Source organism: Calliopsis andreniformis, chromosome 8 (genome assembly GCF_051401765.1).
Source record: "Calliopsis andreniformis isolate RMS-2024a chromosome 8, iyCalAndr_principal, whole genome shotgun sequence".
NCBI classification, from domain to species: domain Eukaryota; kingdom Metazoa; phylum Arthropoda; class Insecta; order Hymenoptera; family Andrenidae; genus Calliopsis; species Calliopsis andreniformis.
In genome coordinates, this window is record NC_135069.1 from 11,771,281 (window position 1) to 11,788,551 (window position 17,271).

Genomic DNA, 17,271 nt, shown 5'->3' on the forward strand with positions numbered 1-17,271 from the left:
TTAAAACAGAGAATTTTTAAATGTGCCATACTTTCCGCAGCGAGTGTAGCCTCACGCATCTTTTACAAGTGTATAGTGTATATTCTACCAGCCTGAAATTTGGAGGGAGGGGGCTATAGCCTCACGTCTCACTTTTGAATCTCTTAACAATCATCTTTGTATTAATACGGCTACATTCTAATCGCTGCCGACCACGCGCCATCGCGTGAGACTTCTACATTCAGTCAATGGCAAGCTGCGTGACCAGCAATTTGGAAAAGTCTGTCATTTCTAAACAGCAACGAACAAAAGTGGTTCGTAAATAATCCGGTCGTTAAGGGGTTAAGGAGTCTCATTTTTTCGTATACTCAAATCAATTTCTATGCATACTTCAGAAAAAAATTATTATCGATTTAAATGTCTTTGTTCAAAAGTTACATTCAATTAAAAACCTTTTTTACAGAATTCGGTAGATTTTGCGGCAAGCATTGAAAATAGTTATCCTTTATAAAATTAAAAAATTAAAGAATATTGTAGTATCTAGTACAGTGTAGTATAGTAGCCCCTCCCCGCCCAGAGTAACACCAATGGTTGCCCAGCCTCGGGTCTCACAAAACGTTAATCCGTCTCTGCACTGTACATTCGCTTTGGATATCCCATGAATTAATGAAGCAATCGATTGCAAATTTGCCACGCATGCAGAAGTCATTTCACTATTAACCTTGAACAACCTTCTAGAGTAAAAACAAGTAATACTTCGTCGAGGCTCGCATATAAAATTCAATACAAATATAAAATTCCGTAATAGAAACAGAAATATAGGTAGGAAGAGGGAACAAAAGAGAAAGAAAGAGATTCGCATAAGAAATCAGTGCATCGAAACGGAAGAAGATGTCCTTGGTCCTGGTTACATTAGCGTAAATGCGCAATAAAAAAAGCTCAGATACATTCCAACTTCGAGCAGCAGAAATGTTAATTACGCCATCTGGCGACGATATTATAATCATAGGCTTCCACCAAGCACTTGAAGTGAAACGCGCTGTGGAGACACCTTTTTAGCAATGCACTTCGATATGTAAAGTAAATTCGTGCAATCTGTTGAGTTCATTCTCGATATACATAAAGTGCCAGACGCTACTATAAAAATTAACTTATGTGTGACCTCATACTTTATTATTAATTACGGTTATCTGTTTAATATCTACTTTCTGTATCAATTAGTAAATTTTTTAGTGTGTATAAGATATCTATGAACGAGGCTCCTGGTGCCGTGTGCTTCCCAACAACTTATAGCAGAGCTAAACATCGCTTACGAACTTACTATACATGTTAGAAGCAACGTGCCAACGTTTTTCTACATAGACAGACAATTGACGTTATCTATATGCAATGACAGAATTAGGCTGTGAGAAACTTTTAGACATATGTCACATAGCCGCAAGGAGAGTGATACAACTAAAAAAAATACGTTTTTCAGAGGTAGCGAAAGATTATATGTGTGTACTAAACAAAATGAATTACCAGGCAAAATAATATTCCTTGAAAAATTAAATTTTAAGAAACAATGGTAAAAACCATGTTCGTATTTTTTATTCATACCCCTTGATCATCTCTTTTCAGTATTGGATGATTTTTAACAGTTTCTAAATCACATAATACTGAATAATTTTCAATTTTTTCTGTTGCTTTCGAAATTCAGTTACTGAAATTTTCGACAATCAATAGAAAGGTGTTCGTGAAACTTCTTCATGATTTTAATTCAAAAATCGGGTTTTTTCAATTGCGTCACGTTCGTTGAGAGCGTCCGATATGTATGCTCAGTTCTGAATGGATCTGATATAATAAATTAAAAAGAATAAAAAAAACAGGCTTCGACAGAAACGATAATTATACATAAACGTATTTAACAGGAAATATTGAAATAATAATACAAATAACAGATTTCAAAAATTCGTAGAATATAAACGTATTATTGACGTAGTCAATAAAGCGGGAAAAGAATTTACCTAAACTTGAGTATAGTTCGTATATTTACTATAATGTATCTACTTACATCAGTAGAACGTCATCCACATATAAAATTAAAAATTCAACACTTTTACCTAACACGATCAGAACTAAAATGACAACAATATCTGGGACTGTCGATGTGTCAATCAGTACTGAGTTATCAAAAACTTGAATTTAAAAGATCGAAAGAAACAGGACTAAACCATTAAAGTTAAATGTGGAATGCAGAATTCACAATTTTTCCTGCAAGTCGTTTACGTCAGGTATAAATGATTCCAGTTCATGACTCACTCTTGCTTTTCATATAAGTAACTGATTCACAGCTCCGCTACAGTAAACAGTTATCGACGAACTGGATTCTTTGAATTGAAATTGATCAACGCCAGCAATTAATCATATAACGAATTATCCACATTTACAAAATTTGATATCCTTAATAACATTACAATTTTCAAATTATACAGTTAAATAATTTCCACATGACGATCACCAACCATTCGAACGAACTTTACTATTGAAATTGGTTGAATTACGCCCAATACGGTGTTATTTCTGTGGCTGTTAAGTAAAACGACTTAGAATAATACATTTTCTAAAAATTCGAGTTAAGACCTTGATTGAGATCTAGAGTACAGAATGCATCTTTTCAGAAAGAAGAAAAGGCATTGAAGGCATTAAGACATCAAGAAAACAAAAATCTATAAGATACTATTGAAATTGAGAACTTTAAATGCTTATCAGCATTTATCTCGAGAACAAAAACATATGAATTCTAGGTCATTTTGTCTTACAACCCTTACACGTGTTTCTATTTAATTTAAATAATTAACGATCTTCCACAGGATATTAGTTGCACGTTTAACAAAACGATCTCCCGCTACCTTCTTTTTGCATTAATTATAACTTTTTTTCAATTGTTTGCACATTGTAAGCCATATTGATTCGTTCTTTCCTGCATGAATTTAACCTTAAGCGAACAGCAATGTTCGAGAAGTTACTCTCTGATACATAAATAAATCATCGAGAACTGTGCCAACCATAGAAAATGACAAACAAATCGAATTACATTAAGGGGCAGTATAAATTCGAAGAGAGATATTTCGAAAATATTTTAACAATTTTAAGAAAAAGGTTAGAAATAATATTTTTTAACGAGGTCTAGGCCAAGTTATCGATAATTGAATTTCTTAAAAATGAATTTTGAAAATGATGTTCATGATGTTCTGTCTTATTAGATTTATTCAGCAGTCCTATTACAATTTTTTAAATTAAAAAGCAGTTATACATTTTTTATGTAATAAAAATTAGTTAATTCTTAAAGAAATGCTCCAATAGTTATTGCTGATCGATATTTATCAATGAACTTTATAAATACTAAAGAAAGTATACGTACACATTACGTTAAAACAATCTTCTTTGATTTAATATTTACGAAAAGTAGATAGAAGATGTTTCTTTATTCAGATGATAATAATCAAAATATATATTTATGGTTCGAGTGTCACTATATGTAGTATCAAATAGAACTGCTGATTTGCTTGTTTTGCCCGATAAACATTTTTCAAATAGAAGACCTTGAAAAAGCACGTAACTGTTAAGTCATAAACACAAAATTGTATTCCCTTACGTAAGCCATCCAGGAGTAAAAATTACTCACCGTTATTGTACGAAAATGCTTAAAAATGGAGCGTTTCATACACAAAATATTTTCAAGTGCTACGTTGTGAAAATTCTCAAATAAAAAGGCATCAGAAATATGAAACCAGTATACGTACACAAAAAATGAAAAAAGTAATGAAATAAAATTTGTCACCAATACCGACTACTTACACATCGAGCTAGATTACGTCATATTCAATGCACGAGATATGACACTCGGCAAGTAAGGACAAAGAAGAAAACAAACACGAAGTCAGAAGTATTACATTAGAGCATGTAACTGGTCAAACCAATGAGAACATATCAAATGCAGTGCTACGTATAGTCTTCATATATACGTAGGCGTAGGCTTTACACATTTAACTATCTTCACATGTCTACTCTCCAAATACTCCGTTATCCAAACCCTATATTATTCGAATACGTTTTGCAACTAAACACTTCAATGTAAAGCGGTTCATATACAACACCATTTACTGCAGAAATCACACGTCACGATCACAGCACAATATAGTATAATTATATAAAAACATAATAACTTGAATGTAATGATGACGATATAGTCAAAAATTTTGAAGCATCTGAAGCTTTAGGATTAGAGTGAGATGGTACGAGACACATAGGGGATATAGTTTTACTAAATTAAGTTTACTAAATAGGTTGTGTGTTTAAGAAGGCTAAGAAAATTTGCAACATATAAATCGTTAACCAAATCAAGTTTAAATTGATTACCTGTCATTGTCAGTTATCATATAAATATAATATTTAAATAAATGAAAATCGACATGAAGAAAGTATGTGTTGTATTATCTAAAAATTCCCTTATCTCAACACCTATGTCTCTCTATTGTTCCAAATAATAAAAATTCTACTATACAATTTCGATCAAAAGCAGTATTGACGCTTAAACAAAAGATGTCTATAAACTAACGGGCATGAAAAACAAAAGATAGGAAAAAGAAAAGAGAAGAACTGTGGAAGAGAGAGATTTGATAATAATAAAAAAGAAAAATAATTGTGAAAGAGAGAAATTAGATAAGAATAATAATAATAGAAATCAAACAGAGAGATAAGACTAAATGAAAATAAACAGTCAAAAATGTCGTAATAGAAACTACATTAATCAATCATATTCTTAATATTTTGAAAGCTATATCAATCCCACCTTAATCTACATTTTTAAGAATGTAGAAGAATGTTATCTAGTCTAGAAATTTCGATAATGGACATTCAATAATCCAATCCTAAGAATTCACTCCTTTAAAATCACTTTAAGTCGAATTTTAATACAGTTTATCTATTATGTACTGTTTATCTTTATGTACTGTTGTTTGTTTTTCTTATTATTCTGTATTTTTCACCTTACACTGTATTTCTCCTACTTATATATTTTAATATGTGAATCAAAGGATTATGTTATATCTCGTTAATAAATAAATAAATTCATAATACATATAAAGTTTCAATCGTGAAAAATTATCGAAACCACGTACATAACTATCTTGCATTACTTACGTTGAAAGATTTCTGTACGGTTCTTCATTACTAACGGTAATTAAATCACAGTGATGATTTACATCTGACGTCATCACAACGTAATTTTTTGCTAATATAGTTATGAAAATGCAGAGTTTCAAAGAATTGAGATTACAACGATAATCTCTTCAATGGTACGATTTGTTTATACTGATCGAGCTCGCGAGAATTGCGAATCCAAAAATATACATACTGCGAAATCGTAACATGGGTAAACTATCGAGTCAAATAACCCGCGTCGTTCTCAGCTTGAATCGTTCGGTGCACGTGCACTGTATGTACCGAAAGAACTCGACACGAAGGTGCGCACGCACACGCAACAGGCACAGGTGGTTCAGGGAATTCCACTTATATCTTATTGCTCTTTGACAGAGACATAAATAATCGGTCAATTGTAACACGTTTTTGGTCCATAAACGATCATAACGAACGTTATGACACAAGATTTTCTGTAATCTGATGGATATTATACATGCATCAGAACGTTCTAGCAATAAATTTTAATGATAGATATAAAACTGGCACGATAATTAATCAGCCAACGACTGATAACTTAAATTGAACTTCTCATAAGAAGTCTATATGGAATTAATTGATTAATTTTGTTGTCACTGAAAATTCATAAATAATCTCTATGAATTACATTTTCTACTTATGCAAACTTTTAAACCAATTTCCTTCCAAAATGCAGAAAGCAGTATATTTATATCTTGTTAACACATCTACACTAGTTTATGGGGATATTATACAAACAGTTTGATACTATGCATCACAGGAAATGACGAACTGAATGGTGAGAAAACTAAAATCTAAAATGAAGAGGGTCCTAAGTTTCTATCAGATATTAACTGCTGAAGTCAAGTATTTTCCATAAAAATGACGAAGTAAACATAGTTTAGCATATAATAGGAAAGAATCAATGTTCACCGAAAGTGCTGAAACGGTGATGGAATTGTCGCTTCGTCATGCATTTATTGCGTTACCAAATTCATTACGAACGTAGAGTTGATCAGTATGCTTGTGTCTCCAACTTACTCATTAACAACAGCAAAGGTCAAATGATTTTTCCAACGATCATAAACGATTTTATTTGGGTTATCAGAATTCATATATAGAATATAATTGTTTACTGAGAGCTATAATTTAACTACTTTTTACTTCTTAAAATACGATTCAAATCGTTATGTCCTTAATTTACTGTAGTATCGATATAATTAAAAAAATAGTCATTTTTGAATTATTAATATAAAAACCTTGCTCGAAATTAAAGTGTTACCACATTTCTTGAAATATTCTGATTTTTGAGTTATGTCATTGTTGTAACAAATCAGCGATATGTAAAAGTATATGATCGGTTGCACTTTGTTCGATACTGGTCAATGATTATTGTTTTTCGAAAGAACATCTCTATCAAAATCAATGAAATCGTCAGCTTTTTCTATTCTTAACTATACTCTATATTAAATCATTGTTGATAAAATACACATAAGAATGCATATATTCTTTACACTTCGTAGAAGGAACAGTTCTAACTGCAATCTATAAACTTCATATATGCATAATACAACTTCAATCTATACGTTTTATATGTACACTGCTCTTCAAAAATTCGAAACATCCTTCATAGTTCGGCGAAACAAACCCTTCCTAACGAATGTAGGTGTTCTATAAGTTTACCTTTTATGATGTAGATATTTTATAAGATTACCTATTAAGCTTACCTACTCAACTAACATACCCGAATACAATTTAAAATTGTAATTGAAATTCTCTTACGAATATTCCTTGAAAAAAACAATCAGTTTACATAATGTACTGTCTCTTAAGAAAGAAAGGTATCATGTTCTGCAATTTCACTGTAAAATTCGATTTTTGCCGTGAATTATTTCATTGACTTAAACTTCATAATACTGTGTAAACAATTAAAAAAGAAAATTCTTTCGTGAAAAGACATTTTCATAAAAATCTAACCCTCCCTCTCCCAACTAATTATAATTCTAACTTTTATTTTCAATTACTAATTTCAATAATTCAACGAATATTTTCAGTACTACATTACTTTATCGTATTACAATAATTATTATAATATTAACATATACTTTATGTATTAATGTATCATTTCACCCAGTTATACGCCAATTTTTTTTCTTGACAAATTTCGAAGCCTATAAACTGTAAATGACCTCTTATACGACCAGCAAAACACGTTCACATTAAATTCACTTACGGACTGAACTTGAAACTTAAAACAACTACAATGCTGAAGCATGAGACGATAATCTTTAATCATTATCACTGTGTTTGGTACTAGGATATGCCTTTTCCGTAATTCGACGAACAAAATACTGTGGAATTTCAAACTTCGAACACAATCCGTACCTGGGCTCGACTTTCAATTTGTTTGATTTTCGACTGAAATTTTCCCATTTGAAATAATGTAAATTGAATTAATTCGCTCCAGACTTCCAAAATTGACACAATACGAAACATTTTAAGTACCTATTTCAAAAGATCATATTATTAATAAATATGTTCAATAATTAAATGTTTTTACTTGTAATAACACATACATAAAACATATTGTATAATAATTAATCAATTTATAGTTTTAGTCTGGAAGACACTAATAGTGGATTGTAATTCATTAATGTTTTATAATTATTATTATTTCCACTACTCAAAGAAACGTGTAATTGTTCGACTTACACACCAAATTTTCCAAATATTTTTTGTTCGAATTTCAAATTGTTTGAACATTAAAGCGTTCGAACTTTGAGATTCCATTGTAATATAATATTAAAGTAGGTAAATAGAAATTTAGCCCCTTACTAGCCCCACTCACGTTATTCGAGGGTCAATTGTATTATTACCTATTAATGTAATATTGTAAGCAAGCAATTATATGTTATAAGCAAGTAAATAATTCATTTAAACAGGATATTGAAATTAATGTATATACAGTAGTTTATTTGAAATTATATTGTCATAGATATTAAACAAGGGTCATTTCACGAAAAACCGGACGCTTTTTTAAGATTTTGGATTTTATTGAAATTTAAATATGCTATAGTTTTTAGCGATATTTAAACGAATGCCGAAGAATTTTTCAAAATTTTGGGTATCCCGGAGATTCAGCTATTTAAAATATGGTGCTTTTTTAAAAAAATTATAACTCTTGAATTAGCAAATTCATGAGAACGAGCTTTTACATGAAAATATAGTCCTACTTGCCATCTCCATGCACAAATTTTTAGAAATAGTGTCATATGAAAACTGACTGAAGCTAACGCTGTATCGTCCGCGATACTAGCTGCCAGGCGGCTATACCTGCCATTGTTATAAGTAGAGGATATGGAACTGCTGCCAGGTATAATACGGTTAATAGATATTTAAAACTCAATCTTACTCAGTGGCACTTATTGAACAGAATTTAAAACTAATTTTTGCAACGTTAATCATTGCCTCAACAAAAACTTTCTGTAGTGTTGTTACTTAATTTAATAGCCTTTGCAATCTAACTCCAATTATAAAATGTTTTAAAGACCTAGTACCATCACATGCAGTTTGCCATGTGAAATTGCAACGAAATATAGCTCTGCCTTGTCTTTAAAATTTTTAAAATGAAAGCTGAGATTTAGGAAATTATTTTTTTTTATATTGCAAAGAAGCCCCATTAGAGAAGTACTAGGAAGAAACACAAAATGTTATGCAAAGAAATTAAATTAATTTGAAACGCATCACAATTCTATGTTGTGCATTGGTGCAATTTTCATTTGTTAATGTACTTTTATACTTTTTAGTGCACTAGTTAATATAAAATATGTACCTTTTGTACTATATTATTAGAAAGTAATATTCAGAAACATCTAGCCTAATATCTAAACTATCTAGACTAATATCTAGATATTAGTCGATTTACTTATTCTTTCTTGCTTGTATAGTCCTGTTTACTTTTACTCAAATTTATTCATATTTCTCAATATTAATGATCTTTGTGTATTGTTAAATATAAAATATCTTACACTCCAAAATCAGACAGGATGCATCTTTTAAGAGTTCTGCGATTATAAATTCTTATTATAAGAAGTAAATATAAATATAAAATTCACTATATTAGTGTTTACAGATGGACTAATCTCAATTCAATTACACTGAACACCAAACTCAAAACCAGGTGAATTACACAATATCTTATAAGTTAACAATACATAGTTCAGCATAATTTTTATTCCAAAAGAATTTCTCATAGAGGATAATTTATATTAACTAGTATACCCAAAAATGTGATCTCTACTAAAAAAATTATGAAATATTTAAAATCGCTTAAGTTTAATCGATGACACTCTTTATGTTTATAACTGACTTAAAAACTTAATTCTAATTAATCAATTCTACAAAATATTCTATACATATCTCCGAAACTCGTAAGGTTATCTTTGGAATATATGAAAGATATGGATTAAATGAAGTAGGTTGATATCCAATTCAGTGAACCTTAACTCTTCATATATCATACAAAGTAGCATTGTCTATCATCAATATTTGCAACTTATGTAATATACCTAATACAAATCTAAAAAAGTTTGAAATCTTGATATATGGTGTTTTGAAATGTATCAATATTCAAATTTTACGAAACAATGCCATGATATTCTAAATTATTCCAAATATGCAAGTATGATGTTATATTCACATTTGATGAAGAATGTAACTATTTTAATTAGTTTTAGTATTCTATAGAGTGCATCAAGAAAATGCTGCTCCATGTTAAGACAAAATTATATCAAACAATTATCACATGAACAGAAGACGACTAATTTTAATATGTTAATAATCTTAACATATTTGTTTACATTTTCGAATGATATAACGTAATGACAAGCATTGATATAAAGCTATTACGTTAAAAAAAGTACAAACTAAAAGACACGGCGCCGATAGCTACAGATCAAATATCACCATACCTTGTTAAAGCACTGGGTAATTCGACCTTGACAGGTAATCTTAACTTGTGCATTTTATTTCTACATACACGCACTACTTGTATTTCTTCAGTTTTTCACTACTCGGTACGAGCTAAAGAAGCGTGCAATTTACGGCAGACAGTTGTAATAAAAACATAACCAACAAATGTAGACCCGACTTTCCATTCGGACAATGTACTCCACGAGTGAGCAACAGGAAGGCAACAAAACACATTTATCAAACAACACGTAAACTAACCAACAATACTTCAAAGGGGAGGATTTCTAGCGAAAGACTTTTACATGGACACTTGACGGCTAACACTCCTTTCTGGCCCACACTTTCAGCGATGATTGAAAACTAAATATACGACGGGAACTCATATCACGATCACTTTATCATTTCGGTTTGGATGATTAGCCGTTCGATGCTATTCGTTGCACTCACTATCCACACTATTCACGAAACCTTTTACTAAGATCCACTGTATCGCACGGTCCCAGAAAACTGACACTTAAACAAAAAAGAGAGAGAGAATGAAATTGAAGATGGCGTCAACTGAAGAGACAGAAACGGGAAGAACGAGAAAAACGGAGCAAGTTGAGACACCCGAGCATTGTGAATCATCGCCACACTTTCCTCACATGCGAACTACTCGATTCTTTAAAGCGATACACGCATAACGGTGATTGTACAGCCACTTGAAGTTCGTTACTGACAGCTATTAACTTTCGATAGTATCGATTATTTTTCAGCGGTAATTTTAAATATTACATGAAAATTTTCATTGAAATTCTATAGTTTCTTTAACTATCAACACAGTAATGAATATCCTTATGTGTTGATAAATTGTCATTTACGTGTCAATTTAACTACCTGATAAAACACTATCATTTCAAACTATTAATTTCACATATTAATTTTAAAATAAATATTATTCGAGGATATGATTGTCATAACTAAATATACATATTTTCAAGCTAAAGAATATTGATCAACTAAGATCTCTATAAATTTGAAATAAATGGTTCACTTATAGAGAATTTATGTAAAATTATAAAAAAAAAAAAATTTCACCGAAATATGTATTACCAAAAGAAGCTCAATATTTTAGATGAATACTAAACTCATAAGAAACTTGCTGAAGATGCGCGATCATTTGCTTACCTAAGCAATGCTTTCCTCCAGCAGTAATCCGTTTCGATTACCAGTAACTGCAATTTCATCATATATATCGACGTTGTTCAAAGCATAGAAGTTCGATGAATACGGTCGCTAGTGTTCGTTGGAACACAAATAAAAAATTTGTTCAATTCTGTGACCTGTGCATACGCGTAGATTTTCACTGTTTGGGGCGCGACTCGGGAACGACCTATTTCACGGTTATCGATCAATCGAAAATAAATGTTTCTACGAGTAAACATAGACGAACGAAAAATGATAAAGTAAATCACAATGTAAGTGTCCGAAAATCTCTTCTTTATCTTAGAAACTGTTGTATATTATTCGAAATTTTAATTGCGATACACTCACTGCGCACCAAAATATATTGTAACGAAGTATTCGCGTCTCGTTACTTCTTGTTAAATTTTTCTACGGTTCTTTGGCTGTTTAACTTTTCTGGAAAAGTGTTCCATGGATAAATGCCACGCCTGCATCTCGTCTCGTCTCGTCACAGTGAAAGCCGAGCTGTGATTAGAAGAATAACGAAGCTTTCGTCGAATATCTCTACTGGAAAGCTCAAGAGCGCAGCACAGGAGGTCATAATGAAAAGCGCAAGCGCCCCTTCATAGATCGCGCTGCGCTCATGGATGGATTGGGTGGATGGTTACCAGTGACGTCATCACGAAAGGAAGATTCATTCACGAATGTTCCACGCCTCCACGTTTCTAAGGTCAAGGACCTTCCCTTGAAAATGACCATTTATGCAGAGTAAATATTGTTTCTTAACAATATTTTTCAATGTTATAATATGTGTATAAGCACTTGCTTTAGAAAAAGAAAACCGAACAAATTTTAAACATAATTGATCAGAAAAGAAGATAAAAATACGCTTCCAGTAAACGCAAAAAATCTATGTTACATAACACAGAAGTCGAAAGTTATCTAACTTTTTTTAAAGAAATTTTACATAAAAATGACAACTTTCGTGACATGTCACAGCAAAATGTAAATATTTGTTAACGTAGATGTAACAAGTTTTTAAATGTGCGCGATAGAACAATAACATAAGATAAATATAACTCATGTGACATGTCATGGCAAAATAATACGGATATAACTGTAATTATTAACTTGAATATTCGTCACTCTCTTACATGAGAGCTATTAAATAAAAAAGAAAGAGAGAGAGAGAGAGAGAAAGAATCTCCATAGCAAGTAGAATCATTTGAGTTTTGAGTTGACCAGAGCTTGTACACGTATAAGGTGATCATTTTATCTGGAAACCTTCGAAACTGCTGCCCCCGTCGGCCAGAAGTGGAAATACTAATCTTCGTTCTAGATACCTCATAAACACTGATTGTAGCCTATTATGGAGCTGTCAATTCTGTAACCTAAACAAATGCGAATGAATCGATGTTTTCTTAATAATTACTTGCATCGTCAGCGTACAAAACTTTTAGTTGTAAAATGAGTGAAGACAGCCTTTTGGTTTCTAGCTGTAGGTGAACAAGCGAATGAAACCTTATGTCAAGAATATTGGAGAACATAATTTCTCATGGATTTTCATTTTTATTAAAAAATGTATTAACTGAAGAACAACACAATTCTGTGGCTGTTCTACTGTAACTAGTTTAATAAATTATAATCGATCCATGAGTAGTCCACGCTTCGCTTGAGACAACTGTTCACATAGATACACCTGCCTGTGTGTGGATGTTGAAAAGCGTGCCAACTAGCCACGTTTCAAACAGGGTTATGAATTGGCAGGGGTGCGGAGAAGAGTAGCATGTTGTCTCACGCTTAACAGACTAGCTCGAGTTTGCTCCTATGCATGGCTGAAGGCCCAGACCCCTTCGAGTTCTAGATCCCACTAACTCTCTTCAATTTGCACCTCTTTGTTTCCGTGTACGGATGTGAGTACTACTTGTGTTGTAGAAAAAAACCTAGAAAGCATTGTCTCTAGTTGTTTTGAGAGAACTTCTTCTAAGAAATGAATAGTAGGTTACTACTTTTACCCGTTATTTGGCCGAGGACTGCAAGGGAAAAGCCAGAATGGAAGGAAAAAATGTGTACGAGGCAAGAGTAGGACTGTGTAGTCAGTGTCAGAGTTAGAATCGAAATTTGGAAGTATGTGTCGTCCTGTCCTGAACATGGTACCTTGAGGTTGCTCCTACTTCCTATCTGCTCTTATGTATGGCCTGAGGCCTGGACTCCTTCAAGGTTCTCATGGATCGATCATAATTTATTAAACTGGTTACAATAAAACAGCCAGCCACAGAACTATGTTGTTCTTCAGTTAATACATTTTTTAATAAAAATGAAAATCCATGAGAAATTATGTTCTCCAATATTCTTGATGTAAGGTTTTGTTCGCTTGTCCACCTATAACTAGAAACCAAAAGGCTGTCTTCACTCTTAAATATAGAAGTAACAAGAATCAACTCCTGTGCTTCAGAGAAGATATTTGTTGTGACAGATTTGTTATAAATATGTTGAAACATAGAAGAGAATAAATTCACAGGTTTCTTGATGTAACAATCTAACAGACAAAGTAACAGGTTGGATAACCTATTCTACTACTCTTCATGATTAAATAATCTAGTGATTCATCATTTCATTTGTATACTAGTGGATTATTAAATTACTGTATCATTATTAATATTTATTATTGTATCATATTGCCATACCAAACGATTATTAACCACGCACATTGACCCTTGTGTACTGTTTAACCTATTATCAGATTCATATTCTTTGAATGACATGGAGCGAAAACTTCAAATTAAATCAAATAAATAGTTTACACACATTTTACAACTAAAAATTTTGTACGCTGACGTTGCAAATAATTATTAAGAAGAAGTCGATTCATTCGCACTTGTTTAGGTTACAGAATTAACAGCTCCATAATAGGCTACAACCAGCGTTTATGAGATACCTAGAATGGAGATAAGACCTCACTATTTCCATTTCTGGCGGACGGGATCAGAAACTGCTGCAGTTTCGAGGGTTTCCAAATAAAATGACAATGCTCCTGTACACAAAGTTCCATTAATTCTGTCAGAATTAGATCTAAAGGATGCAGGGAATTTTTAATAAGCGTAGTGGCGTATACCGACTTGTTAGAAACATAGTTCTGAAAACCTCGTTCACGCGCCGCCAGTGTCTAAATCTACGACTGGCGGGACCGCTTATTTGACGTATAAACTGACCTACTGACACTATTTCAACTTAGATTTTACTTTAATTCTGTAACTCAGCTGTTGTAAAATCAACAGATTATTAATGTTTTTAACTAATTTCTTATGAATAAATATAATTTTCCTTACTTACGTGGTACAAGTGTATATAAATATTTTCTCTATAATAAATTTAAGTTACAGAATGTGTAACGCAGACATTCAGTGGGAAATAATTTATTAATACAGAGTAAAAAACACGCTTTAAATGTAATAAAATTCCATTCTCATGATTTATTGCTTCAGATACAAGTGTAAAAAGCGTAAAATTAGTTTCTTAATTTTTGGAATAATAAGAGAATAATTGAATTATTTGAAGTTTTAACTATATTGACACACACAGTAAAAAATACATTATTAAAGCGATACAATTTCATTCTTACAATTTATTCAGAAATATAGAAAGTACAAACATTAGTTTCGTAATTTTATAATAATAAAAGAGTAATTGAATTATTTGGAATATTTTAATTACTTTTTTAAAATAAATAAAATAAAATGTTTTGAATTATTTGTACGTTTCTGTAGATAGAACAGCGTCCAACGATTAGTTCTCGCTACTAAAACTTAATCTCTGGTGGCGCTGACAATCTTGCCAGACAACCTGAAATGGGAGTTAGCAGTCCATACTTCTATAGTCAAAGATCAATATTACTAAATAGTGACTATACTAAAGCTACGTTCACGTGATAACGTAACAATTTTAACATTTCTTCTCTAACCTGAGAACTTGCAAATAAACAACAATCAACAGATCATTACAAAATAATTAAGTAAAAATTATTCTTATCAACATTAAATACATAATTAAATATACATAATGGTAAGTATTTATTAGTATCTTATTGTTTCTTGTAAGCTGTTTGATTTACTGGAAAATAAGATAACCTCACATACAACTAAGATTCTTCGTAGGATGTATTTTTGATGATTCGACGAAAAAATATGACGATATTTACTGATGCAAAGGATAATACTGTAGTTCTTGAACTTAAAAAAATTATAGAAGGTAAGAGATATACATATGTTTATATTGTATATTTATGAGGTCAAATGTCATTTCAAATGACAATTGATACTTTTTTTGATTTACTTGACAAACTTTCTTGTAATATTATGAATATTAAATCGCAAGGTAAAAGATAAATTAAAATAATTCCATAGGTATATTGAAGATACCACCTGCCAATCAACAGTTATTCAATAAAGACAACGTTTTAATGACGGACACTAAATTTTTATCTGATTATGGATTAATATCTGCAACTGCAAAACCACAGTGTCCTGCATTAGTCGGATTAGCTATACGTCAAGAAAATGGCCAATTTGAACCTTTGGAAATGACTCCCTTCTCATTACCACCTGATTTACCAGATGTCATGAAATCCCAAGAAACTAACGGTCAAGATCAATCTCCTTGAAATATCTTCTATGAACCAACTGACGATAAGGTGTTGAATTCAATACAATTTTGTGATTGTCAGATATTTCATAAAGGCTGACACTTTAAACAAACTTAATGTGAATATTAGATACGTACAATATTATATAAATATTAAAGTGTCCTAAGATTTTTTAACTTTCTTGGTGAATATACTAGGTAGTTATTAATTTCTTGATTTATCTTCTTTTTTGTGAATAATGATCAAGTACTATTAGTATTTGGACATTTGACTGAAGGGGATAATAAAAAAATAAGGTTTCCAATGCATTGCTTAAATTTATTGCAGTCTTTTTTAGTTACAAAACTATTTCTGTAATTCGTTGATAGTTTCAAAACAAACCAAATACCTCAGTCACATATAATTTATAATTGTAGTTTATATGTTTTATCTAACAGTGTTTTGTAATACTCCATGTATTTATCTTTAATTTGAATATATTTTATTTTATTATCAGCTTCTTTCAAATTTTTAGTTAATATATATAATGCGAAATAATGCCCTAAATTTTGTGAAGTATACACAACTGTGACTTTTCTTAGTGTGCAGAACTAAAGAATACTAATTGTAAAGGCATTGGATACTAATTTCTATAGTAACGAAATAGAAATCTCAAAATGTGATAAAATATAAATAATATGTGCGATTTAAATATATTGAACACATTTGATCGATATACTATAGAAGTAAACAATTATTTTAAACATAAAATATAATATTTGTACCGTTTGTACTTTGTTATATATTTACATTTTGTTAAGAACATTGGTTATATACTTTTTAATCTATTTATGAAAAGAGTGAAAAACATGTATTATTCTGAAAAATTGCAGGTACAAAAAGTTTGCAATTTATCAATACATTAACAAAATTAATATAAAATTGAATACATATAATTTCTCTAACTTTATTGCAGTACTGTCAGCAGCAATTACAAATGAAGAAATTTAAGTCTGAATGGCTTTACCCACGGTAACAGCAATTTAAAACGAGTTTCTTAATTCATTAAGTAAAATTCCATGTTATATATATTACTAAGAAACATAACGCCAATAATATTTATACTTATACAGCAGATTACACAATAAGTCTACATATCTTAAAACTAAAAATAATAAGTAATTACAACTGTTGATATTTACTTCAGCATTTAACTTGTTATGTATGAAACATGTACTTCATACTAACTGTTAAACATTATAATTTATATGAAGATACAATGAAGTAGATAACATAACTAATTGAAATGATTAGCCTTTTAATAGTTTAATTAATCC

General features: G+C 31.0%; 2 protein-coding genes across 9 annotated transcripts in view; one reads left to right on the forward strand and one right to left on the reverse strand.

The window, feature by feature from the left end:
• The window catches only part of LOC143182513 (phosphatidylcholine:ceramide cholinephosphotransferase 2), a 72,067-nt gene extending 59,429 nt beyond the window's left edge, over positions 1–12,638 (reverse strand). For 2 of the 8 annotated variants that reach the window (XM_076383544.1, XM_076383545.1), the window contains exon 1: positions 10,408–10,814. Coding sequence is in view for 6 of the 8 variants with exons in the window: in XM_076383541.1 (XP_076239656.1) it covers positions 11,317–11,378 (62 nt within the window). In the remaining 2 variants the exon portion in view is untranslated. Of the gene's footprint in view, positions 1–10,148; positions 10,815–11,316; positions 12,113–12,597 lie in introns of those variants that run through there. The other 6 variants (XM_076383541.1, XM_076383537.1, XM_076383539.1 and 3 more) reach the window with 6 other exon arrangements.
• A 2,586-nt stretch (positions 12,639–15,224) lies between these two features.
• On the forward strand, positions 15,225–16,450 carry Elob (transcription elongation factor elongin B). The gene is made up of 3 exons (XM_076382999.1): positions 15,225–15,375; positions 15,468–15,561; positions 15,717–16,450. Exons 1-3 carry the CDS (start codon positions 15,373–15,375, stop codon positions 15,971–15,973), a joined length of 354 nt encoding a protein of 117 aa, XP_076239114.1. The 5' UTR covers positions 15,225–15,372; the 3' UTR covers positions 15,974–16,450.
• Positions 16,451–17,271: the final 821 nt, after the last annotated feature.

Bases quoted from the DNA above. Each gene is read 5' to 3' on its own strand.
- Elob (XM_076382999.1), top strand. The intron at 15,562-15,716 runs GTAAGAGATATA...ATAATTCCATAG, and splicing joins ACTTAAAAAAATTATAGAAG to GTATATTGAAGATACCACCT.